The sequence below is a fragment of the Hippocampus bargibanti genome, linkage group LG20 (genome assembly GCF_051943395.1).
Source record: "Hippocampus bargibanti isolate YZ-2025 linkage group LG20, ASM5194339v1, whole genome shotgun sequence".
Taxonomy (NCBI): Eukaryota; Metazoa; Chordata; class Actinopteri; order Syngnathiformes; family Syngnathidae; genus Hippocampus; species Hippocampus bargibanti.
Genome location: NC_142753.1, coordinates 10,006,207 through 10,033,370, shown reverse-complemented (window position 1 = coordinate 10,033,370; position 27,164 = coordinate 10,006,207). Strand labels below are relative to the sequence as shown.

General features: G+C 41.6%; 1 protein-coding gene across 8 annotated transcripts in view; it reads right to left on the bottom strand.

The window, feature by feature from the left end:
* Positions 1-27,164, bottom strand: part of macf1a (microtubule actin crosslinking factor 1a) — a 135,095-nt gene that overhangs the window by 98,696 nt on the left and 9,235 nt on the right. For 5 of the 8 annotated variants that reach the window (XM_088987059.1, XM_088987053.1, XM_088987061.1 and 2 more), the window contains one exon: positions 628-689. In XM_088987059.1, coding sequence (XP_088843185.1) covers positions 628-689 — 62 coding nt within the window. Of the gene's footprint in view, positions 1-627; positions 690-3,557; positions 3,728-6,506; positions 6,658-16,659; positions 16,936-27,164 lie in introns of those variants that run through there. The other 3 variants (XM_088987057.1, XM_088987054.1, XM_088987056.1) reach the window with 3 other exon arrangements.

Here is a 27,164-nt window from a genome sequence, read left to right as displayed (position 1 = left end):
CACAACCACAAAGTACAATTCACAGCTGCGACACCAACGGCCCAGCATGCCATGTGTTGCTCCTACCAGCTGTTGGTATCAGTGACAATGTTTAGAATCGCCTGTATGCTAGGGTTTTGATTCTTGACCCCCCAAAAAATCGGTACTTTATTTACTCATTCACTGCCAGCCAATGTCCAAAAATATGTCCACTCCAGTGTCATTGTCACTTGAATTTCAGGACCCATATATTGAGTTTTAGGACTACATAAACATGCAACGCAGCGTAAAAAACATTAGACTCTGTATTTTAAAGTTACTTCCTGAATTAAATGGGCCTGCAGTTATATGAGCTTGTAATGAGGGTGGCTGTCCAAAATACAATGCAATACATAAAGATTGATTTATATAGCGCTTTTACAACAGCTGAAGCTAGAACAAAGCGCTAACATGGAAAAAAGGAAATGCTGCCCCGTTGTGGAAGGGAAAAAAATATTGCCAGAGGCCATGGCCAGCGCTTTATTGGCACCCAAACTAGAAATAAATTAAAACCCGAACAAATTCAGGAATGGCGCTCTACGTCATATTTTCAATTTCGGAATAAATTTGTAAATGGCAGTGAATGAGTGAAATTGAATTGAACTGTACCTTGATGAGATGCTTGTTGACCCACTTTGTGAAAGTCTTCTTCTGAACTCTGTCACGCTCATCTGTGGGGAATCGAGAGAGAAAGGGGGAGTTAATGACACAATCCAAAAATATTCACTTTCATTTTCGGTGTGATGGATTTCCCCTCGGTTGATCGACACACATGCACTTTCCCAGTAAATTTGCAAGATTTGAATAGTGTGCATTATGGCTAACGGATAATAATTGATTGTGTTCCCGAGAGTGGATATGACATTGTCGTGTGTGAGTGTGCTGCAAAGTTATACATTATACACACGGACAACATGAGGTTAACTGTCCATTAGTACCCAATCAGCCACAGAAATTGCCGAGTTCATTGGTTTGTGAGAGGATTGATGAAACAAGGTAGTAGCAGTAGAGCCACCAAAGCACATCGGTGTGCGATATATACAGTATCACAACAGCTATCAAACAGTATTAGAGGACAACTACATTGTTACGTTTACTGAGGGTATTTTACAAAGATTCCACGGCATATAGCTACATTTTACGTTTTAAGACTCGCGCTGGAGATTCAGGAAGTCTTGATTTCGAGTTGATGACGATGCCTAACATGACGTCACATCTGGAACGTCCCTAACCGAGAAAGCAACACACAATGCATTTTGGGTACTTTGTTTGGTCTGAAAACTTCGTGTTGATGGTGAAATTAGAAGGAAAAAACACATAATGTGATGGTGAATCGTTGTGTGTTGCACCAAGACTACTATTTGATACTAGTTGACACAAATTCCCAGTAGACAAATCAGACCATTTCCAACGGAGCTTGGGCGCCATCTTGTGCATTTTCTGGGATGCTACATTGGAGTCCTGACGGCTCGAATTGATACGGGAGGACTTCTTTAATCGATTGCAAACATTTATGCTTTCCTCTTCAGAACTATTTGAATCATATTCATAACTGGATGAGTAACACAAAAGCATCTTCTCCGAATCTGACGCCATTGTTTGGATTCTAGAGTGAAGCAAGACGTCCTGGCATGACGTCACGAACAAGGGGGCGGGACCTTCTGAAACTCGGCATCTCCAAGGTCATTTTGAAGTACAGTAGTTTTGGGACACTGACTTATTTTTATTGGTGTTTTGCATTTGACTAAAATTATCAGCCTGTGTGTTTTGGGTATTTTAGATGCTATAAAATGTTTTTCTGATGTCAGTTAGGAAAAAAAAAATGGCGTCTGTTGACTTTTAAGCCTACATGGCTAAAACCTGAGGGATTCCCCAGGGGTCAATCTTAGAACCACTGGTGTTCAATCTCTCAATGCCTCAATGAGTACAGCGAAATCTCAAATCTGTGTAAGGATGCAAAAAAAAAACATGAAAGTGTGTGTTTCCCACTGATCCAATTTAGAGCGTTGGAGGAGGTCTGCGTTGTTTTGTTTCACTTGTCCATGGCGTTGCAAGACACATATCATGTTCCAGAGGGCTGATGCATTTGTTCTGGGAATAGAGGTTGATGCTGGGCCACCAATGTCTTATCTCCTGCCTCCCACCACCACAAACAACGAGTCAGACACAGATATGCAAGCACATAGTGCTGGAAACAATGTGTGGTGGAAACAATCTTTGTCTTCTCCATCTCCACGTGACATCATTCCACTTGGGAAAAAAACTCATGTACTCGTTTTTTCTTACTTGTGTGTGTACAACACCATGTTTTGAAAATATATTTGAGTCTGTTTTGGACTGTTGTCCAATTAAGTCACCAAAATGTGACTTTTTGTAATGAGTTTTATGTGTACTGTAGTGCACTGACTTCTTAAAAAAAACAGATTGCACAATGTTTCCATGCTTGGCTTGGGAAGTGCAACAACATGGAAACCGCGAGATTCAATTGGCCTAACAGGTGTTTAGCTGTTGCCACGGAGACAGAGTGCCAAGCCACGTGGAGACAGACGTTATCATTTCCTGCATGCGCATAGGACACAAACACACCACTTAATACATTCTACTGCTCTTAAAGTAGTTCTGATTTTTAACCAGGATGTTGGATTGAGGCTTAAATATATTATATGTTAAATATCTCAACTGTAGCAGAGTTAATTAAGTGATGCATGCACAAACTCTCACATATTTTTCCAATAGAAGCAGGAAGGCAAAGTGAATGTATTACAACAGGCACTTGCGACATAGTTTCACGACACGTCCTGCTTCCCAAACCTGCTGCCCGGGTCGCTCAGCTGACACATCTTTCTCTCTCATACATGCACACTCAGACACGCCCGTACATCAATATGACACAATAAAGTGGATACAATTCAGAAATAAATAACTGTGGGTATACTACATTAGTGTGGAGGTAACTGGCACGTATTGGCACTCATTCATGCTACAATAGAGTATTGTTCACTTTCTCACACTCTCACATAGTAGGAATCCCCAATGCACATGGACACAAGTGTCACACGCACAGACTCAAATAAACACAAAGACACTGAATCGCTCACACATTGACTTATCTCACACATTGTCTCACATTCACGCATTAACTCTCACACAAATATCAACATACAAGCACTTGTGAAAATTCACCAGTCATGCAATATTATCACATGCTACATCACATACAAATGCAGATTCCATCTCACACAGGTGCTCAAACTCACCTTCATGCTCTCTTTAATACTCCATTGTCTTATCTCACACCTAGTCTCACACACATGCATTAACTCTCACAAATACATTATAATACAGTCACTCGTGATAACTCACCAGTCATGCAATACTATCGCATGCTACGTCACACACAAATACAGACTCTCTCACACACAGGTCCTCAAACTTACTTTCATGCTCTCACATGGTAATTTCAATACCGGCCTTCGCTCATAAACACACGTACACACCCACTGTCAATCACTTTGACATCCTGTCACCCACAGACCGACCTGCACAGCACATCCGCGAGTACAGGTACGCGTTGAGGTGAGATTCACTTCTGTAGTCAGGCCGCATAGTCTCCAAAAGCGTGTCCATAAGAGGTCCTAATCCACCCCCCCGACCAGCACCTGGTAAATCCCCCTCAGCCGTCCTCTCCCGCCATGTCGCCGCGGCCCGTCGGCTCTGTGCTTCCGTTGCGTTCTCGACACGTGTTGTGTCAGAGTGCCTCTTCGCCTCTGGTCCCTCCTCTCCAATGACTTCATCGTCCCCGCCCCACTCTTTCCTCACTCTCTCACCAGAGATCAAGCAAGCCGGGGGCTCTCCGGGTCGCTTTACCGTAACATGTCATTCTATGACACTAACCAAGTGTTATTTTCGACATTTATTTACTCTCTTGTGTTTTTAAGTCTCACTTTCGTCGTCGAGTAGCTCTCAGCCTTTATGGACAGCCCACGATTCAGTCATCTCTGTAATTGTTCCTAATTTTAGAAACTTGAATCGCATCACAGTCCTTCACCCCAGAAGCTCCGCCTTCCTTGCCTCTCTCGCATCCTTGTGCCTCTCCTAGCTGGAGAAAATCTTGCTGTGTCACGTTTGAACCAAAGAGAGCCAAGTAGAAGAGAGGCGGCGGCAACCAGTTGGCGCGAGCGATGAATTCCAAGTCAAGTTCTTAAAATAAATAAACGGATAGCATTACATACATTACAAAGGAAATTCCACTTAGCTTAATGCTAACAAACAACAATTGACACCATAGACACGCTAACCAATATTATCAGGATCCAGAAAGTGGCCAAAGCATGCACACCACAATGAATTAATCATGATGCAGAAAATGTTTCATTGTTTACATTCTGTTCAATTAAAATTTGACAACACATTTAAGGAACATGGATGCAAATCCACTACTGAAAGTGACAGCTACCGTGTACACACGCAACTTTACCTTAGAGTGATTCCCTTTTTTTTTTTAGCTTCTTCAAGTCTGACGTCTGACATTAAGCACGCCGGAGCAGCTCAAGATTAGCACCACTCTTGCTTTAATCTCCCTCCCTCATTCTTCCCCTTCCGGGCTTCCTGGAATTGTGTCATTTTCACTTTCACATTCAATTTCCACTCGATTTAATTGTCGGTCATCAAGCCCTTTGTGGATAGGGATATTAAGCCACCCACATTGTGTGCAGAGGACGAAGCAGCCTAAAATTAGCCAGTAAACACAGTACAAATCAGCCTAAAATTAGCAGGTCATCAACTAATCATGCAGCGCACACTGCCCTCGTGTGGCCATATGGGAGAAACATGAGTGCATTTTAGATTTATATTAATCTGCACACTTCCTGTTGTACAAATTATACACAAGAGTACATTATGGACTACTTCTTAACATAAAGTACACATGTTCAATAATAATGTGTAACATAGTAACAAAGCTCTATCACCCGTGAGAGCTTAGCATGTTTGACCTTTCACACCACAGTCCTGAGCTGGCACAATTGTAGCCAACCACATCACAACAGATGAAAACAATTTGCGTGTCTCGAGCAAACCAACAAATCCTAAATGGGCTTAAGACACTAAGCCTGCACTGTGACCCCAGCTGGAAGTTCTTGCCCACTGTGGGATATGCTGGAGAACATAAACAAAATCTAAATTTTTGATGAGCAAGCAAGAGAAAGCTACAAATTAGAAGAATGTTACATTACGAGAAATCAATAAGGGACCAAGGACGCAGCCCTGAGGGACACCGGTATCAAAGCAGACAGAGGACAAAAAAAAGGTGTGAAATGAATCAAAATGCAGTATTATTATTTGGGCAATGGCAGATTGTGTTTGACTGAATCCCCTGAGGTATGGCAGATATGTCATAGGTGTGCTGGATTGTGTGAAGACCCTGGACTGGTCGCTAGCCAATTCTCATTTGCATTGCCTCACTAGTCTATAAATCACCAAAAAAAGAAGAAGAAAAGCTTGAAGGATGATACAAAGCACAAAAACTTGATCACAGCCAACTGCATCAAAGGCATGCCATGGGTTAGACTACATTTTTTAATTAGATCTAAATAGGGTGGCTTATTGCAAGCCCACTTGCAATAGAGCTCACGGTGCTAGCAGCCAAGAGTTGAACAAAGCTTCTGATAAAGCATGGCCTCACTTTTGGATCCAAATATGGACTCAGATCACAAGCAAATACTCAAACGTGAGTTTCTGTTAGAGATATGACAGTGAGACACTATGGACTACTGCCGGCAGGAGACGCAGCCATTCATAACATACGTCAGAATTCTGCAGCCCTCTGCCAAGCTATTTATTGAGAGTATATGCAAATTTGGGTGATACATTAGTAAAACATAATTTTCTTGATTAGAATACCACACCTCTTGAGTTCTAAGCAGGAAAAGCTGTAGGCAATAAAAAATTGTGTTTTCCATCAACTGATAAATTTGTAACCTGGCTAATGACCTCTTCCTGTGAAGGAGTTTGAAGTCCTAAATTACTTCTGTGATAAAGAGTTTCCCAAGTCCTGAATTCTGTGCCATGCCAGATCTCCTAGATGAAGCTGACAGTTTAACTTGCTGTGTCTGTTGACCTGATTGACCCCAGGTTGTCTGTGCTTCAATTGTGTATTCGAGTCACACATGTTGACTAAGCATATAACAGCATGAAACTTTTAAATATGATAACTTCTTATTCTGTCTAATCTCTATCAGTTTCTATGACTGTAACAAGAGAAATGTGTGTTCGCCTTTGAAATAGAATAGTGCCATGTTAGCATGTTAGCAAGCCTGCAATAGGAATGGTACATGTTAACATCTGTACCTACCTAAAAGATTCAATACGAAAAGTTAATTAATACAAAATGATTCTACCAAAGCTTGACTTGACATAAAAAGTCAGTATTGTAGCGCTCATGTCAATTATGACAGGAATTACTTCCTTCCTGTGCAGGCAGTTGTTACCTCTTTCAAACACGGGCGGTGAGAGGACACGGCGACGACGACGGCGGTGGTAGAACCAAACACCGGCGGCGGTGAGGAAGTGCACCGCCGCCATCAAGATGGGCGCCATGACGCCAGGGTCGTACAGGAAGTCCATACACTTTACCCAAAAAGAGACTATCAGTTAGGATCCAAAGGAAGATGGAAGATGAACGCATCTCACGGGATCACAAACACAGAACTAGCCAGCTTAACAAGTGCACAGAGCTTTCACCCTGTGGAGTTGCCCTCCCTCTCTCTCGAAAGCACACTTGAGAACGAATTCCAAATCCTCCAATCAGAGCGTTTAGACAAAAGGAGGAAGCCATACAGACTATGCTTCTTGTGACGGCCTTAATTTTTTTTTTTTGATCGTTTTGTTTTATATTTAAAACAGAGTCGCAAAGATCTCCAAGCATAGAGTAACTGGAAGGTCCTGGAGTACTGCCTGAACTGTGTTTATGTGTTTGATGGCGTTGCCATTAACGATGTGACGCATCATGGCTTTGATATTTTGATTTTATTTTTACCTTTTGGACATCAGCTGACTATGACGCAGATCGTGGAGGGAGGCGATTGAGTGTACAGTGGACAGAGGGCCCCATATGAATGCCAAAATCTGAGTCAGCCAGCCGGAGAGACGGACAGATTGGACGTCTCCTGTTACTGACACCTTGGAAAGAAGTGTGCGTGAACTTTAGGGACGGGAACCCACAATATATACGTTTGCTGGTAAAAAAAATATAAATATACAGTTATATCTTGGCTTACAAACGTAATTGGTTTCCCAGAGAAAGTGTGTAAGGCGAAAAGTGTGTATCCCAAAAATTAGGAAACCATTTAAATGAGAATAATCCATAATCCTTTGTTCCATCTTCAGTTGTTGTTAAAGCGCTATATAAATCAATATGTATGTATTGTATTTTGTACAGCCGCCATCATTTCAAGCTCAGATAACTCCAGACCCATATGACTTCGGAACTAACTCATATTTTCCTGATGAAGGACGAGAATCTAAGGTATCTTGCACTGCATTGAATGTTTATGTAGTCCTAAAACTCAATATTCTGTGCAATTTGAATGACGATTATAAAAACCCTGGCACTGGAGTGGATACATATTTGCACATCGTCTGGCAGTGAATGAGTTAATCAATGAAGCAGGATAAGAACTGTCAGGGGAAAAGTGGCACCGCTGCTCACCACCACAGTGTGGCAGGAGAGACAATGAAACCAAAGCCAGGTTGGAAAGCTGCAACTTTGCTCGTTTAGCTGTTTCCAACAACAGTGCGGATTAAAAACCACAATATCAAACATATTAGAGGTCATACATAATAATAAATAATGTCCAATACATTACAGTTGATTATGAGTATTTTTTGTTGCTTGGGTTTAAAAAAAAGAAGGGGCGCAAAAATGACATGAACTAGAGCATGCTAAAAAGCTTCGTTTTGAAGTGAATGGCTCCTTTCATTTATCGGGCAGGGAAACATGTCATCGCTTTTCACCCGCCACGGACAATGGTGCCTATTGTGACACGTTCTCCCCGTGTAAAAAAAAACAACAACAAAACAACACAACTACTGGACATTAAAGGGCAACCAACATTATTTTTTTTGTTTCCTAACTGACATCAGAAAAACGTTTTATAGCATCTAAAATACCCAAAACGTTAACACGCGGCTGATATTTTTAGTCAAATGCAAAACACCAATAAAAAAATGACTTAAAGTATCCCAAAACTACTTCAAAATGACCTTGGAAATGGCGAGTTTCAGAAGGTCCCGCCCCCTTGTTCGTGAGGTCACGCCAGGATGTCTTTCTTGCCTTGCTCGAGAATCAAAACAATGGCTTCAGATTCAGAGAAGATGCTTTCTTGTTACTCATCCAGTTATGAATATGATTCAAATAGTTCTGAAGAGGAAAGCATAAATGTTTGCAATTGATTAAAGAAATCCTTCGTATCAATTTGAGCCGTCTGGACTCCAATGTAGTTTCCATAAAATGCACAAGATGGCGCCCAAGCCCCGTTGGAAATGGGCTGATTTGTCTGCTGGGAATTTGTGTCAATTAGTATCAAATAGTCTTGGTGCAACACAACAATTCACCATCGCGTTATTTATGTGTTTTCCTTCTAATTTCGCCATCAACACGAAGTTTTCAGACCAAACAAAGTACCTAAAATGCATTGTGTGTCGCTTTCTCGATCAGGGGTGTTCCTGACGTGACATCACGTCAAGAACGCACCAACTCGAAAACAAGACTTCCTGAATATTCAGCGCAAGTCTTAAAACGTAAAATATAGCCATATGCGGTGGAATCTTTGTAAAATATGCTCAGTAGAAGTCATTTGAAGTGATTTTACAAATTATGGACACAACTTGTCCGGAGGCGTCGGTTGTCCTTTAAAGTGCTTTATATTCTGACGAGCCGCCTTTTATCACCCTCCAACCCCCTCCCCCCCATTCAAATTGTCATAGTCAGCGTCCTTTCGCAGCCGCTTCGCAACAAGGTCACGTCGACACAATAGCCGAGAGGCAGCAGGAAATAAATAAATACATATGACAGCTGTGTGATATGAAGATAGGGATGGCAGGAAAAATGTATCCTCTAAACTGTGTGGTTATATTTGATACAGAGGAAACACTGAAAACAGAACAATTTGGACAACTATGGATGGGACTATGGAGCACAGCTCTGCATGCAGTACCACTTTCAGCACATAGGGGGCAATATAATCCAGCTAAAAAAATAACAGCTGTCGTCCTCTGTTAACATTTGCTGATCCCAAAACATATTTTGACAGATGAGTGACCAACCAGACGATGAATTGGGCACGAGCGGGTCAAACAGACATGAGCATTCGAACTCAGAGTGTCGGCTCAGCTAATCTCACATGTTACAAAGACGCTTGAATAGATAGTGATGGAAAAATAAACTATTCGTGAATGAGTGAGTGACAGTCGGCTGATGGTATGTTTTGATAAGGTGATCTTAGCGGATGGCTGCACGCAGGAAGTGAGCGGGGCAGGCACATAAGACACCCCAAGAGGCCATTAAGAGATTACAAGTAGCATGACCCCTGCATAAACTGACAGTGCGCGGATTAGCAAACCTCAACACATAAACATGAAACATATACACACACACACACACACACACACACACACACACACACACACACACACACACACACACACACACACACACACACACACACACACACACACACACACACACACACACACACACACACACACACACACACACACTAAATAAAGGAGAGTCCAGACAACCTCCAGACAAGTCCTGCTGGCTTTGAAGCTAAAGCTAAATGCTAACATTGAGGCTAGGTTCTTAATAAATTCAAGTTCATTGCTTAGAATGAATACACTAACAACAAGGCGGCACGCAGAGAAGAGCTAAAGTTCAGTCAGACGTGAAGAATTAACTTTTTTTCATACACTGCCATTCCCAAATTTATATCCCGATAAAGCACTGGACAGACCTCTGGCGATGTTTTTCTCTTCCACAAGGGGGCAGCATTAGATTTTTGTCCATGTTAGTACTTTGTTACAGTTTCAGCTGTTTTTAAAGCGCTATATAAATAAATATGTATTGTATTATGTACAGCCGCCCCCATTTCAAGCTCCAGACCCATATAACTTAGGAATTAACTTTTTTTCTGATGAACGAAATTAGTCTAAGGTCTCTTATGCTGCCTTGAATGTATATGTAGTCCTAAAACAATATTCTGTGGGTCCTGCAAATTGAGTGAAAATGACTAAAACCCTGGCACTGGAGTGAACATGTTTTTGCACATCATCTGGCAGTGAATGAGTTAAAAAAAAAACTATTTGAAAATTCAATGACCATTGTGCTTCTCCATGCGGTGTTTCCACATTGACCACCAGGAGGCAGCAAAATGGAGATGAGATGGTGGGAAAAGAGGGAGGCCACCACCACGGAAAGTGGAGATTTATGACCTGGTGAGAAAACAGAAGCTTCACTTCGGAAGAGGAGTGGTTTGATGTATGTTTGTTTGATTAGGGAGGAATTCGGATTTGTTTAGGGGGTCTGTGACTGAAAATTTCACTCATGAGAGCAATCGGCAAGCCCAACTAGCCAACTAGCCTGACAATAATCAAATCAAGGAGTAAAACAATAGAAAAGTGTATCTTCCTGTCTAGTATGTTGCTGTTTTTTTTTTCTTTTACTATGTATCCTTGTGTCAGAGATGTTCGATCGGACACCGTGGACAAGATTCGAACCCAGAAATATTGTGACAGACGTCTGAATTTTGCAGCCCTCTGCCAAGCTATTTATTGAGAGCATATGCAAATTTAAGTGATACATTAGTAAAACATACTTTTCTTGATTAGAATACTACGCCCTTGGAACGTTCTGATCGCGAACAGCTGTAAGCAATCAAACATTGTGTTTTCCATGAACTGATACATTTGTAACCTGGATAATGAGCTCTTGCTGTGAAGGAGTTTGAAGGCCTAAATTACTTCTGTGATAAGGAGTTTCCCCAAGTTCTAAATTCTGTCCAAGGCCAGATCTCCTCGATGAAGATGACAGTTTAACTTGCTGTGTCTGTTGACCTCAGATTGACCCCAGGTTGTCTGTGCTTCAATTGTGTATTCCAGTCACACATGTTGACTAAGCATATTACAGCATGAAACTTTTAAATATGATAACTTCTTCTTCTCGATCACCATGCCAGACACAGATTTGTATAAAGTGACTAAACTGGGGTGCGGTTTTTGAAACTTTTCACAAGAGAAAAGTTTGACAATTTGCAACAAGTTTCTTAGACACTAAATGTGTGTGTGTAAATAAGTAAAACATGGAGTGGTGTCAAGTGACCGCCTTAACGGGCTGCGGTATATCGGAGAGGTGACAACAATGACTGCGTACAGGTCACAAAAACAGGTTAAGAGCTGGGAACACTTGCTTCAAGGCACGTTAGCGTCACAGTGAGAAATGTTTTCGGGTGGGGGAGTGGGGGGGGGGGGGCTGGCGTGAGACCGAGGAAGAGAAACAACGGGCGGAGAAGGTCAGCGATGGGAAAAGGCGAAATGAAGGGGGCACAAGAAAGGGCGTAAAGGGGCAAAGAATGTGAAGAGTGTACACAAACGCACAAAAACTCAACACAACACTGCGGCAACTGAGCCCTCCATTTTAACCCCAGCTGTTATCGTTGCCATGGATGCGCAACCATTACGGTCCCAGTCCTGTTTCTCTGTTCTTTTATAGCTCAGCTTGACCCCCCCCATTGCCCTCGGACACTGCAGTTAATTACGCCGCTGTCAGGGAAGACCATGACGTCAAGTTCACGTGAGCTCTCTCTGATGAATGGCGACATCGCTAAGCTAACTGTCTCAATGCTTTGGTACGCGCTAGCTAGCTAGCTAGTAAAAGTGTCTCATTAAATAAAACCATCAAGAGGACTGACTCGACGCATCGGTTTTGCGCGCCAGGTTCGACGGTGTTTGTTTATGTTAGCGGGAGGTTGAGCTTCCTCTGCAGCATGTGTCACAAGGAGTTTGTGTGAGGCCTTAAACGCCCTGCTGGGAAAGAGAAAGTGAAAGCAGATTCTTTTTAAATTCAGTGCTTAAACATTTTAACCTATTTTAGTGTAAATATGTGTGTATTAGATTTATAGGTGGTGTGTAGAAAACAATCTTCTAAAATGATGCCTAAATGGGTATATTGGAGACCGTGTTGACATGAGTTACGTTCGACACTGTACAGACGTTAATTCATTTGCTGCCATTCCCGAATTTATTCGGGAATTGAAAAGTGGAGCGCCATTCCCAAATTTGTTTGGGTTTTCTTTTTCTTGCAGGGAGTACCGATAAAGCGCTGGTCAAACCTCTGGCAATGTTTTTCCCTTCCATGAGAGGGCAGCATTTGCCTTTTGCCCATGTTAGCGCTTTGTTACATTTTCAGCTGTTGTTAAAGCGCTATATAAATCTATATTTATGTATTAGATTTTGTACAGCAGCCCCTATTTCAAGCTCAGATAACTCCAGACCCATAGAACTTAGGAATTAACTATTTTTTTCTGATGAAAGAAGAGAGTCTAAGATAAGGTTTCTTATGCTGAATTGACTGTTTATGTAGTCCTAAAACTCAATATTCTGTGGGTCCTGCGATTTGAATCAAAATGACAAAAACCCTGGCACTGGAGTGGACACATTTTTGCACCTTATCTGGCAGTGAATGAGTTGATCAAGTCTTTTTTTGGGGGGAAAAAAGAAAAACGGGCTCTAGTGGATTGAAAAATGAGTAATGAGGAAAAGAGGGAATGATCAATGAAGGCCATAATTGTGTTAAATGTTTGACTGTAATCCCATTTTAATGAGCTCACTCTCACATTCTTTTATTCTTTGGCTTTTAAATTAGTATGAGACTTCATTTGTTATAGTTTAACTGTTTTTGTGCTTTCTCTCGTATGCGATATATGTTTTTGTTTTACTGGTTGTTGTTTGAATACTTTTACTCCATGTACAGAACTTGATATACGGCCATGTTTTTTGTTTTTATTAAATGCATTTTAATTACAGACGAGTTGAGAATGTTCTCACGTTGCCTGATTTATACATGAAAGTCGGCGACGAGCTCTGGGGGTTGGGGTGCGGTAGGGGGGTGTTGGGTCTGTAATTGCTGCTAATGTGACAGAATGTGACGGTAACGCCTACAAGTGTCGCGTCGCTGATAAGCAGGAAAGCACAAACACGTTTTATCGGAGCACAGGCACACACTCGCAGACGTCTGGAAATATGCTAGCAAGTTGTCAAAGTGTCAATGTACACACAAACGAGAGGAGTGTGGGGGTAAGGGGCAGTACTCAGAATTACAACTGACCTCAGGCAGAGTCAGATGCTCAGCAGAAAATTGGAGCGATGACATCCAGACTCTGGTTGGTATTTCATGTGGCGTTGCTATGACGACCCCCCCAATAAAACATTTTCTTGCTGCTAAAATCAGTGGGATCCACTTGAAAAGTATGTGATAGTCAAAAGAAGCATCCAAGCGTTAGTTCAATGGATTTTCTCCCCAAAAACTCGAAATTCTCCAATAGCTTCAGTGTGAATGTGACCCTTGTGAGGATGGGCGGATAATAAAATGGATGGATGTTAGTAAAAGAGATGATTAAAGAACACAGACTGAAGAGACTCAAGAGACTTCCTAGACGGTTTACAAAAGATTTCTTGTCAGGGTTAATAAACGACAGTCCTGAAACCCTGACTTGGGACCCTGATCCTGGCTAGCAAGCCTAACCTTGACCAGAAACCCTAGTATAAAAACAAAGCGAACTTGAGATATTGGTGGCGGAAGAGCATTTACATAACCTGATCAACCAGCTTTTAAAGTCAAGATGCTAAGCAATGCGAACAGTCACGTTCTACCTCGCTCCAATCACCATCACTACCGCGCAAGAACAGTCAAACGCGGTTCGCGTAATGGCATCAGACCACGGGCAAACAAAATGGAGTGCATAATACAGGACCATAGTCACGCCCCCCCCACACCCCACCCTTTCTTCTTTTTCACAATCCAAATATTGAAGCCCGATATCCCTCTTAATCCAATTGGACCAGGCTTTGAACCCGCATGACTGCGGTTTGCTCGAAAACAAACTCATGACATGGCCGCAACAATACTCCTAATGTTTGCTTAGCCGCAAAAGTAAAAAAAAAACCCTCATATGACTGCCTTAAGCCGCTGGACAAAACATTCTGTAATAAATAGTTACTTTTAAAATAGGTTAATGTGTCTGTGTCTATCTACCTACAGTATCTATCTACAGCATCTATAGTATCTTTCTTTCTTACTTCAAGATGGCGCCGTAATAGTGGCTGCCTTGACAACAGCTCCTGTATTTTGTTTTTGCTTCTGTGAAATGTAAATTTCTCCACGGTGGGAAAAATAAAGCCTCATCTAATCTATCGATACTATCTATCCACAGTATCTATCTGCTGTATCTATAGTATCTATCTACAATATCTACAGAGTCTATCTATCTACATCATCTATCTACAGAGTCTATCTACTGTATCTATAGTAGTCTATCTAAAGCATCTATCTACAGTATTTATCTTCAGAGTCTATCTACAGTAGTCTATCTAAAGCATCTATCGATCTATTGTATCTATCTACAGTATTTATCTTCAGAGTCTATCTACAGTATCTATCTGTCGTGACTATCTACTGTATCGATAGTGTCTATCTACTGTATCTATAGTGTCTAGCTACTGTATCTATAGTGTCCATCTATCCTAGTATCTATCTATCACTGGTTTATTTCAAAGTGCCATTTTGTGCTGCGTCTTAACCACGTATGACATGTAGGACACGTTGAACATGCTATGTGATGCTTACAGGTTATGCTAATATGGTCTTCGGCACATGAACTTGAAAAACAAACAGCACACAAACATGAGTACACATGTGCGTTCACTGACATGGAGTAAAATAACCTGAGCCAGGCTACTGTTGACAACCAGATCTTTTAAATATATCTAGAGAGAGAGAAAGATGGCTATTAGCATAATGTTGTAGTGACGCGAGTTACGTCAAACATAAGCACATGCTAACATGTAAAGGATTGTGTAGATGGTTTGTGCCTTTTTCAAATATAAGAGTCCAGTGGGGGAGGGACAATCAAAACCATTGAGAGACCACCCCCTCCCCCCCAAAAAAAAAAAAACTTGTGTCACACAGCTGTTGTATGATTAGCATACGTAACGAGTACGAGCTCAGGTGTTCATATTCATCATACAACTCCAACCGACTCAACTTCAACACACACAAAAAGAAGGACTTGCTTGCAGCCGGCACTTAAAGCTACTCTACTACGCTAGTCTGCTGCCGCGCTAATAGCATCACCCGACTCTGAAAAGAAAACTTACTCCACTCATCTTTTGTTGAAAACCACGTGTGCAGGATCTGGTGTCCACCACCACAAAGCAGAAGGCCAACATAAACAATTAAGTGCAGATGCTAACTGGCGCCGCCGTTCAAGTTCAAGGTGCTCATGGGCTACAGTTTATATTTAACTTTTAAAGAATAACCAACACAATTTTTTTGTCTCCTAACTGACATCAGAAAAAAGTTTTATAGCATCTAAAATACCCAAAACACACAGCCTGATATTTTTAGTCTAATGCAGAACACCAATAAAAATTACTTAAACTGTCCAAAACTACTTCAAATTGACCTCAGAAAGCCCCTTGTTCGTGACGTCACGCCAATGCGTATTGCCTTGCTCGAGAATCAAAACAATGGCTTCAGATTCGGAGAATATACTTTTCTTATGACTCATCCAGTTATGAATATGATTCAAATAGTTCCGAAGAGGAAAGCATAAATGTTTACAATCGATTAAAGAAGTTCTCCCGTATCAATTCGAGCCGTCAGGACTGCAATGTAGCCTCCCAGAAAATGAACAAGATGGCGCCCAAGCTCCGGTGGAAATGGGCTGATTTGTCTTCGGGGAATTTGTGTCAACTAGTATCAAATAGTAGTCTTAGTGCAACACACAACTATTCACCATCGCGTTATTTATGTGTTTTCAGTCTAATTTCGCCATCAACACAAATCAACACAAAGTTTTCAGACCAAAGTACCCAAAATGCATTGTGTGTCGCTTTCTCGGTAAGGGGCATTCCAGACATGACATCACGTCAGGAATCGTCACCAATTCGAAAACAAGACTTCCTGATTATTCAGCGCGGGTCTTAAAACGTAAAATATATCTATATGCCGTGGAATCTTTGCAAAATACGCTCAGTAGAAGTCATTTGAAGTGATTTTACAAATTATGGACACATAATTGACACATATACTCCCGAATCCTTCTATAAGTGGAGGTTCTATAATTTCGTATTGCCCAACCCAAACAACACAAAAAGTCAAAACAGTCACTTAACCTAAAACGGAGTGACATTTCGACAAACTCCCGAAGAGCAGGTATGACATCATTTTTGTCCCCTGCCCAACCCTCACTCAGTTGACACTGATTCACCTCATCGCTTGACGAGCAAAGTGCTCAGCTTCCTCATTTCACAACAAGTCGAAACAGCCGAAAAACAATAAGATCATAATGCGGGATTGGTATCTACCTCGTTTGTCCTCCAAGTCCTGGAGGAACTGTCTGTACGCCGCCGCCGAGCTCATCCCTCCCCCGCCGGGTCAGTCAGAGGCGTTCGGCGTGTGAAAAGCAAGGTGTGCGAGGAAGAGGAGGGACGCCGAACATCCACATTGTCAAAGGGAAGACATCCGTAATAAGCCGTTAGTCTTGACGGGTATCCACCGGCTGTGTTTGTGTGTGTACGTCTGCCGCTTTAAGCCGGATAGAGGAACTGGACTTTGACCAGCCTGATGATGTCACAGCCATCCAACGCATGTGAACCTAGCCTAGCATTGTAGCGAACTGACAGTATGTATGTATGTGTGTGAGTCGGAGGTTATATGGAGTATGTCACATGTGTGACGGCGCACATACACGCCCACTTTTGTTTAACACCTTACAACACAAACCAGCTTTCATCAATGAGCTATTAGTCATAACACGGTGATTCATTTTTCCTTGAATGCTCCACTCGGTAATGAATAATTAACCACGACACTGTAGGCGTACATGTCAATAATCTAATGGTCATTTCATTCAGTGGACAAGCTAACCAGCGGTAAGTTAAGAAATATATATATATAAGAATATATTTCATTTCTACGTGCCTTTCAAAACTCTCAAGGTCACTTTACAGTCACTATATCAGTTTTTCCGTGGGTGAGCAGCGGCAGCCACATGCGCCAGCATTCACTCAACCCGGAATAACTCAAATCAATAAAAAAACTAGCAAGCTAGCTAATAGAGAGCTAACAGATAGCCAGCCAGCCAGTTAGCTAATAGCCAATAGCCAGCCAACTAGCTAGCTAGCCACTAGAAAGCTAATAGATAGCCAGTCAGCTATATATAACACTTAAATTTAGTGTTATGAATAATGATTCAATTTTTACACATTACTGTGTTGCCGAATGAAAAGAAATGGGAGAAATGCTTCGGTTATGAGTGAATTTTTGATGGATATTTATAATTATATGTGTAGTGTTCACATGGGATTAAAAGTGTATGTATAATTACAGTAAAGTCTCGTTATATCGATATTCAAGGGAGTCCGAAAAAATATCGATATAACCGGGACTATCGATATATCCGACCCTGTTTGCATGTAATTTTCTCCGTGCGTGCATAGAAATAGTATCGATATAACCGGGACTATCGATATATCCGATATCGATATAACGAGACTTTACTGTATATATGTATTGTTAAAATATATATATTTCTTTACAAAAATATTTTAATATTCATATTTACACACACATAAGAAAGGCAGAAGGGCAATTTAAAAACTTCAAGTCTGAAACTTCAAGCGCTGCTGAACACTGCCCCTTCCTTAGTACATCAATGACAAATCTCTCTCTCTCACACACACACACACACACACACACACACACACACACACACACACACACACACACACACACACACACACACACAAGCCAGTCGTGTGACTGGTCACTACGGTAACAGAACAGAAGTTCAGGATTATAAAAGACGGGCGGGGGGGCTGGGTTAAGGGCCAGTAAAATGACCCCGAGGTGCAGACACTATAAGCAAAACACCACCGGGGAAAGTTTGACATAGTCCGCAAAAGATCTGAAGTGTTTATTTACCTGCTGATATTTGTATTGATTGGTTTTATTGATTAGTTGTCTTTTACAAACGCAGAGTCATCAGACTGACGTTCACTCCGTGAAGTGGGATTGACTGGCAATCAGACAACAAACCCACAAAATATTAAAAATACTGCCGTTACTACCGGTTCAACAGACAAATGTGGACAATCAATGACAATTCTATAATAAAGCAAATCGCTCGCAAAGAAAATGGCCGCTCTCCTGACCTGAAAGCGCCTGGGCAATGATCTCAAAAGCCGTAAAATTACACAAAATATACCTTATTTTATGTCTAATAAAGGTGCTATGATATTATAATGAAAGAAATAAACTGTACGGTATAATAAAGTTGTTTTATTTACCTTTGTGATGGTCGATGGCTTGATGGAATGGAGTAGCCGGTTTCCTCAGCATTAAACACTTGATGAGGAACGTAATCTTCTTTCACCACCTTGAGGAATGATCCCGTGTAGGTGCTTTCTCTGCAATAATTTTACCTAGTTCTTCATCAATTGTGTTCTGTTTAGCGGGGTTGATCGCTTTTTGCATCAAGTGTACAGATGGCTTGTGCGGGTTATTTGTGGAACCTGATTGATGGGAATTTTAACCTTGCAGTCTACACTCTGCCTTTGAACTGTCAACGTTGAAACGAGTCCAAATTTCACTGTTTTCTATCAATTTTGTCAGTCTCCCTCTGTCATCTGCCTGTCTCTTTAATGTTTAAACCACCTCCCCTCACTGCTGCGTTCTTGACCAATCACGTGGCTTTAACCAATGACTGGGGGCGGGGAATAGAGGACCAAACAAGTCGTCTGCCAAAATCTATTTATAGATTGGCAGGATGCACATGATGGTTTTAGCTCAATGAATTGGGCGGTTTTGGAAATCCCCCATCTGAGAATTGACACCTCTGTGATTTTCACAACAAGGCACTTTAAATTAGTAACAGCCACAGACCACAAGCTACTTCCCGTCTACCCTCTTCTTCTTCTCTGCATCCAAACTATGTAGATACATCTGTCATTGGAAATCAATCACACGACAAGTCTGTCGTATGAGGATTTAACAGCACAAAGTTACGGTTGAGAGAACTGCGTCCACGCCCTGTAACTGACTGTCGGACATTGGGACTCATGACATGTATAATGTTCGTATGGGAGACCCCCGGACACGCCCGTCCCAGCAGCTGATGGGAGACAATTGCCACATTTTAAGATGTCAAGCACACGTCAAGAATACCAAGAACTGGACGTCACACATTCCAAGGACAGAAACCATGCAGTTGCTTTTCGGCTAAGAGTCAATGGGGTCTTCCACCCGACAAATACCGGGGAATTTTTGTTCCAAAAAGGGAGGGGCAGAAGTGTCCAGTTGTTCCGCAACACCTGTTTCAAGACTCACAAAAAGCTGATGTCGGAGTTTGCGGCTTGAAGCAGGATCAAAAGGGGATATATTTTAACACCTCGACAGAAACATAGTCTTGAAGTCTTACATAATCAAATTAGAATTCCCCCCGTCAGGGATTAATTAAGTATTCTGATGAGGCGGCATTTAGGGTTCATGGATTTTAAATTCCAGAATTTAAGATGATCCTGCGGCTAATGCGTTATGCTAACGGGGATCATCTGCAGAGGGAAGAAAAAGGATTGGGTGATATTATTGCACATGGTTTAGTCAGATCTGATTTTTATTCACGAGGATGAGAAAGAGGTTACAATAATGGATTAAAAATCTTGGAATTGATTCTTAACCAAATATTTTGGGCTTCTTGTGGTCACTGTTTGCAGTTTTTGTGGGGGAAAATTGCCTCCAGCGGGAGGTTGCTGAAAAGAACCGCTGGCTGATCATTCGAGGCGGAAGTGGGCTCATTTGAGAGGAAAGGCAGACAAGTCAAGACAAAAATACCAAAGAGAAAGAAAGAACAAACAAAGATTAAAAAAAAGAGTGTGGGTGGGAAGAAACAGATGATAAACATTCACATCGCCTCCGCTTAGGATAAAGAATTCATTCATCGGCCTCGCACAAATGTCACCACTCGGTGCCCTCCTCCATTCTCTCTTTGATGACACCCACGCAGACCACCTCGCCAGCTCACTTCCACATTGCCATCGATGGCAACACATGAAAGGAAAAATGGCCTGATCCAAAATACCAAATTCAAAATTGGCCCCTCCAAACCCACACCCAAAACATGTTTATAAATATCCAAAGGAATTTTGATATAAGGTGCTAGCAAGATTTCCAAGTCATTAATGGCGTCCCAATGGCTCTGTCTTAGGTACCTTTCAGATGCTGATCCGGTCTAAAGTTGAAAATGAAATCAACACAACATGAAAAACAACTAACGACACAGGGAACAAGAGGGAATAGAATTTTGAAGAAGGTCAGATAGGTATGGAGGGGGCAAGATTATAGATAGCGTTAAATGTATAAAGATGAACAATCGGTATTCAGGAAGAACCAAGTTCTGACTGATTGATTGATTGTCTTGATATTTTCGTCCATTTCAGTTCCGATAAGAAAGCATTTTTGTCCACTCCAGGCCCCCCTAGAGGACAAATGGGAAGGAAGTTCACAAAGTGGGTCAAAGCAGGATACTCAAACTGAAACTGTCAACCAAACAAAACGGAAAAATTCGATTCCCGGGAATTTTTGAACCCCAGGTGCCAAATAAACACCTGCTTGGGTGTTACATAAGTGACAAAACTCTGAAAAATGACCGAATGATTTATGGTCAACTTGAAGCAGGGGGCGAAACTCAAAAATTCGGAGTGAATCACAAGGCTCTGGAACCTCTCGTGTTAACACATGAAGCAGAACCGCCCCTTTTGTACACTCGGCCTCAGTGAAGAAACGGATGCAGCGCTCCGGAGAGACCAACTCGCCCCCGCTCATAATTCCCCCACATTTTTAGACAGAAAGTATGAATTATTTAGCTCCCGAGACTCGATTTTTAGGTCAGACCCAACATTTCAGGTTCAAACCGGATTTACGTTGAGGCGACACGAAGCAAAAGTCAGTCGGCGCTGCCATTTTAAACTGAGAGCCAAAACACACCTCCACTCCTTCCTCCAACATTTTGTTATTTCAGGAATGTTCTACGCACACGTACACACAAGTCAGTGGGATTCAGAGTGAAAGTACAGTGATACCTTGGCTTACGAACTTAATTGGCTCCCAGACAGAGTGTGTAAGGCGAAAAGTGTGTATCCCAAAAATTTATTTCCCATAGGAAACCATTAAAATGAGAGTAATCCGTTCCCAGGTCCCCATAAAACGTAATTTTCTGCTTTCTAATTTTCTAAGCCTTAATACTATACAAAATACACCTTATTTTATGTATAATAAAAATGTGCTATGGTATTATAATTAAAGAAATAAACTGCACTGTATAATAAAGTCATTTTACTTTTACGTTCATCGTAGACCCCTTGCCCTTTAAGACCCTTACACCAACTCTATTGGAATTTGTTTGAGTGATCACGTGGTCAGATTTTACAAAAATAAATAATTGTGGAAGGCAACAGAGTACGGCAACTACAGACGAGGACGAAGACAGGACGGGATTAACGGAGGGCGGAGGGGTGATGGGGGGTGACAGAAGGGACCTGCTAGTGTGGAATGAGGGGGGCGTATTGAATAGGACCCTCCCCCCTCTTCTGGATTTGTTTTCGTGATCGTTCGTGGTCGCTGTCACATCAATAAAAACATGTGATAGCATTTAGCATCTTGAACTCATTATGGTCAATATGGCCAAATTGTTAATTATCATAGTGTTTTTTTATGTATTTATTTTGTGGAGGGGATTAAGTGGTGGGTGCTTATTTCAGGGTCCTTTGACAGATGGCAGACACACACACACAGACACACACAGATTTGTGATTATTGGTTAGCGAGGGGGAGGGAAATGTCGACAGCCATCATCGATCTGTCACTCACTCATCCACAGGGGGCGCCGTTGTCATCGATTCATCTTGGTGTCCACCTGTCAACCCTAGATAAAATGTTATTTTTTTGCGCGTTAACGCACACGAGTAGCTACATATTTGATTTCAGGCTAAATGAATTGAAATTAGCTTTTGATTGACAGTTGCCGTCGAGATGCTCACTTTTAGATGGAGCTCCCGCGTTCTCTCTCACTTTCTAATAGAACTTATCAAAAGCTTTTAAGAGGACTTCAGGGTCCAATTTTCCAGACGCAATGTAAGACAATCAATGCTATCTTCAAGTAAGATGGCGGACAGGCATAGATCAGACGTAAACGATACACACGTGGGAGGTAAAGGATGAATTATTCAGTCGTGCAAGACTGCAACAACCGCAACGTTCACAGGGTTGAGTCACATTGTGGTTGATTGTGCACTGCGGATGCTTGCTGGATGATAATTATAGTGCATCTCAATTAGGAACAAAGCCTGTTAAGAGAAATCGCTCCAGCTTAAAAATTAGTGACCCAGTAATGATGGAGCCCGGCGGGAGAAAAGACAAGTCATGGCCAGTGGTTCTCCGTCTCGCTATGGAAACCGAAAATGTCAGGAGGCAAGCATCGTAATCGTAATGTAGGTTGTGAGCAGCTATGGAGGGAATCTGCATCTGGTGGTATTCTAATCAAGAAAACTATGTTTTACTAATGCATCACTTAAATTTGCATGTCTCATTAAATAGCTTGGCAGAGGGCTGCAGAATTCAGGCGTCTGTCATAAATGGCTGCGTCTCCTGCTGGCAGTAAAGACAATCTTTATGGTTCCGAGCTTTCGTCCACAGTGTCCGATCGAACATCTCTGACAACTGTAGAGCGGCATTCACAAATTTGTTTGGTTTTTGTTTTTTCACGTTTGGGTAAGGCACTGGCCAGACCTCTGGCAATGTTTTTTTTTTCTACAAGGGGGCAGCATTTCCCTTTTTTTCATGTTAGCGCTTTGTTCCAGCTTCAGCTGTTGTTAAAGCACGATATAAACCAATATGTATGTATTGCATTGTAATTTGGACAGCCACCCTCATTTCAAGCTCATATATTTTTATACTTTGCACTATATGTACAGTAATTTTTACAAAACTTTTTTGTGCAGTGGTACATTTCAGTCTCCTGACATTTTCTTTTGAGCATAGAATTCGACCCCTTCCACTCCTTTCAATTCTACTGCTATGGATTGCAAATTTCTCCATTGTAGGACTATTAAAAGCTTTCCAATTCTGATCCTGAAAATGATATCCACCATTTGCGAGTCGACACTGGGACAACAACGAGGCACTCTAAGGGGGCCAAACCAATGGACAATCCAAAGAAATATGTTTTTTTTTAGTGTAAATAAATCTGGATAGCTAACGGAGGGAGTGACTCATGCCTTAACCCCGCGACTTGAACTAGCGCTGCTTAATAGATTAAAACTGGAGTACCTGGTGACCTGGCCCGGCTCGGCAGTATGTGTATTCATGCGGGAATCTTACTCTGAAGGAATTGGAGCAGATGAAAAGTCATGTGTGCCTTGCGTGAGCACACACACACACACACACACACACACACACACACACGAGGTCAATGCTCAGCCCACTCGAGTCACAAACGAACATGGCTGACATTGTTCGCATTTCTGATGTCCGAACTGAATCAAAACTTAGGCCAATTTGAAAGCTAAAGTCTTTATTGCAGTGTCCAGCAGCACACGTGGTCAGAGAAAGTGAGGGGGGTGTCCGCAATTTGCCACTTTCACTTCGAGAGTATCGGCACACTCGCATGCGTGCACACATACACACAAAGACTGTCAAACGCTGGCTGTGCAAAGGAAGGACGGATGAGTCTGAGCTGTTCAACAGACAGCGGGGAGAGTATTGTAATACAGCCCATTTGCAAGCCAAACACACACACACAAAGAATCAAAGCCCTACACAGCGCAGGATTGGACAAGTCAGCATTCCCATGTAAAAAAAAAAAAAAAAGATCAAGATTGGAATCAGTGCTGATGACGAACCAACCAACTACATCGAAAATGCTAACAGCAGCACACAAAATGACCCATTTACATACACATTACACACACAGAGGTACAGTTGATCGACAAGGAGGAATCCCATTTATATAGATTTTCCTTTTTTTATATACTTTTTTATATACAGTAAAGTCTCGTTATATCGATATTCAAGGGAGTCCGAAAAAATATCGATATAACCGGGACTATCGATATATCCGACCCTGTTTGCATGTAATTTTCTCCATGCGTGCATAGAAATAGTATCGATATAACCGGGACTATCGATATATCCGATATCGATATAACGAGACTTTACTGTACTTATATACAGAGATGTTCGATCGGACACTGTGGGCAAAGACTCCAACCCAAAAGGATTGTCTTTGCTGCCGGCAGGAGCCATTCATGACAGACTGACAGTCTAAATTCTGCAGCCCTCTGCCAAGCAATTTATTGAGAGTATATGCAAATTTAAGTTAAACATTAGTAAAACATAGTTTTCTTGATTAGAATACCAAACCTCTTGAGTTCTAAGCGTGAACAGCTGTAAGCAATAAAACATTGTCTCTTCCAGGAACTGATACATTTGTAACCTGGCTAATGACCTCTTCCTGTGAAGGAGTTTCAAGTCGTAAATTGCTTCGGTGATAAATGAGTTTCCCAAGTCCTAAATTCTGTCCAAGTCCAGATCTCCTAGTTCAGGGGTGTCAAAGTCATTTTTTGCCACGGGCCACATTGTAGTTATGGTTTCCTCTCGAGGGCCGTTATGAATTTGGGGAACCCATTAGAATGTTTAAATCCCTTCAAATATTACATATAGAGCACACAGCAAATTAATGAATAACTCGTTGTCAAATCTGAAGTCAAGAATAATGACTTTTATTGTGGTTGACATCCAAAAATGTGAAATTTTGGCTCAGATTTTAGCAATCATCATGGAATTTAACAAGTTTGATTTGCTTTCGCGGGCCGAAAAAAAATGTTGTGGCGGGCCGGATTTGGCCCGCGGGCCTTGACTTTGACACCTGTGTCCTAGATGAAGATGACAGTTTAATAATCTGTGTCTGTTGACCTCAGATTGACCCCTGGTTGTCTGTGCTTCAATTGTGTATTCGAGTCCACCAAGCATATAACAACATGAAACTTTTAAATATGATAATTTCTTATTCCCCACCAATACTGTACATAAAGGCCGGGTGAATATGGGTTAAAAAAAAAAAAAAAAACATGTGACGTCCCGCTTTTCCACTGACTCAGTTTGTGTACTTGACTGGCATCCCACCCGGTGTTTTTCCACCAGCGACCCTGCCGCTATGACTGGAGACATCCTGGCATTGTTGTCCTCGGCAGCACACACACACACACACACACACACACACACACACTGCTGTGAATGATTTAAGACATATCCCGTGTCCCTCCTCCGGTTTCTCTCGAGCCATGCCACATGCGCCACAAGCCAAGTTCATATTTGTTCCGTCACGCACACTGAAGGGGGGGGGGTAAAAATCAGGGTGTATGTCAGAGTTGAAGTACTAAGAGGACATGTCATCACCTAATTACTGTACTAGTCTTAACAGAATGTAGGCTTTTGTACAGAATTAATAGAAAAAAATATACATTTGATTTTTTTTGGGGGTGGAGGTGTTGATAAAAGTTAATGTTGAAACTAAAAACTTCAATGTATACATTGGATGAAAAAATCTCCACTGTAACAATAACTCATTCACTGACATTCCGGAATTGAAAAGTGTGACATGGAGCGTCATTCCCGAATTTGTTCGATAAAGCGCTGGTCAGACCTCTACCAATGCTCTTCTCTTCCATAAGGGGGCAGCATTTGCCTTTTGTCCATGTTAATAATGATAATAATAATAATAGATTTCATTTCTAAGCGCCTTTCAAAACTCTCAAGGTCACCTTACAGTCACGAAATATGTTTTTCTGTTGGTGAGCAGCGGCAGCCACACGCGCCAGCGTTCACTCAACCCGGAGGTAACTCAAATAGATAGAAAGCTAGCTAGCTTAATAAAAATAATAATAAGAAGAACAATAATAAGAACAATAATCATAATAATACATGTCACACATTAGCGCCTTTCGAAATTCATTTTACAGTCACAGGACAAATCCCTCTGAGGGCGAGCAGCGGCAGCCACACGCGCCAGCGACCACTCAAGTCAAGCCAACATGTATTGTATTTTGTACAGATGCCCCAATTTCAAGCTCAGATAACTAAATACCCATTTAACTTAGGAATTAACTTTTTTTTCTGATAAAAGAAGAGAGTCTAAGGTTTCTTACGCTGAATTGAATGTTTATGTAGTCCTAAAACTCAATATTATACGGGTCCCTGCAATTTCAGTGAAAATGACAAAAACCCTGGCACTGGGGTGGACACATTTTTGCACATCAACTGGCAGTGAATGAGTTAAGCACCTTTCAAACATTACTACCACACTCAAATATTTTTTTAAATAAAATAAGTGTAGCCCATTGGTACCTAATGAGTCAATTGGAACGCATTGAAAATAAAAGTTCATAACTTAAACTGAATAAAGGGTTCAAATTCAAAGCGATAATTACTCAAAGCCACAGTTGAACATAGAGCTAAAAGTCAATCAAGGGAACACATACGCTGGGTTGTATTTCCATTCGCATCTTCATAATTCAAACGGCTGCTCGCATTTCATCACACATGCGACTCGAGTCTAAAGGCTGTCAATTAAAACAGAGGCATTCATTTTTAAAGTGTCATGAGGGTTACAATACTGGGTGACGGCACCGTTGTAGACTGAGGGAGTGACTCAGTGAATGCGTCCGGGGGACAGTGGGGTGAGGGTTGTTCGCTCTCCTGACAAGGAATTCTCAGCACTGAACGTTTAACCTGCTGTGCATGGTAGCGGCGTTGATAT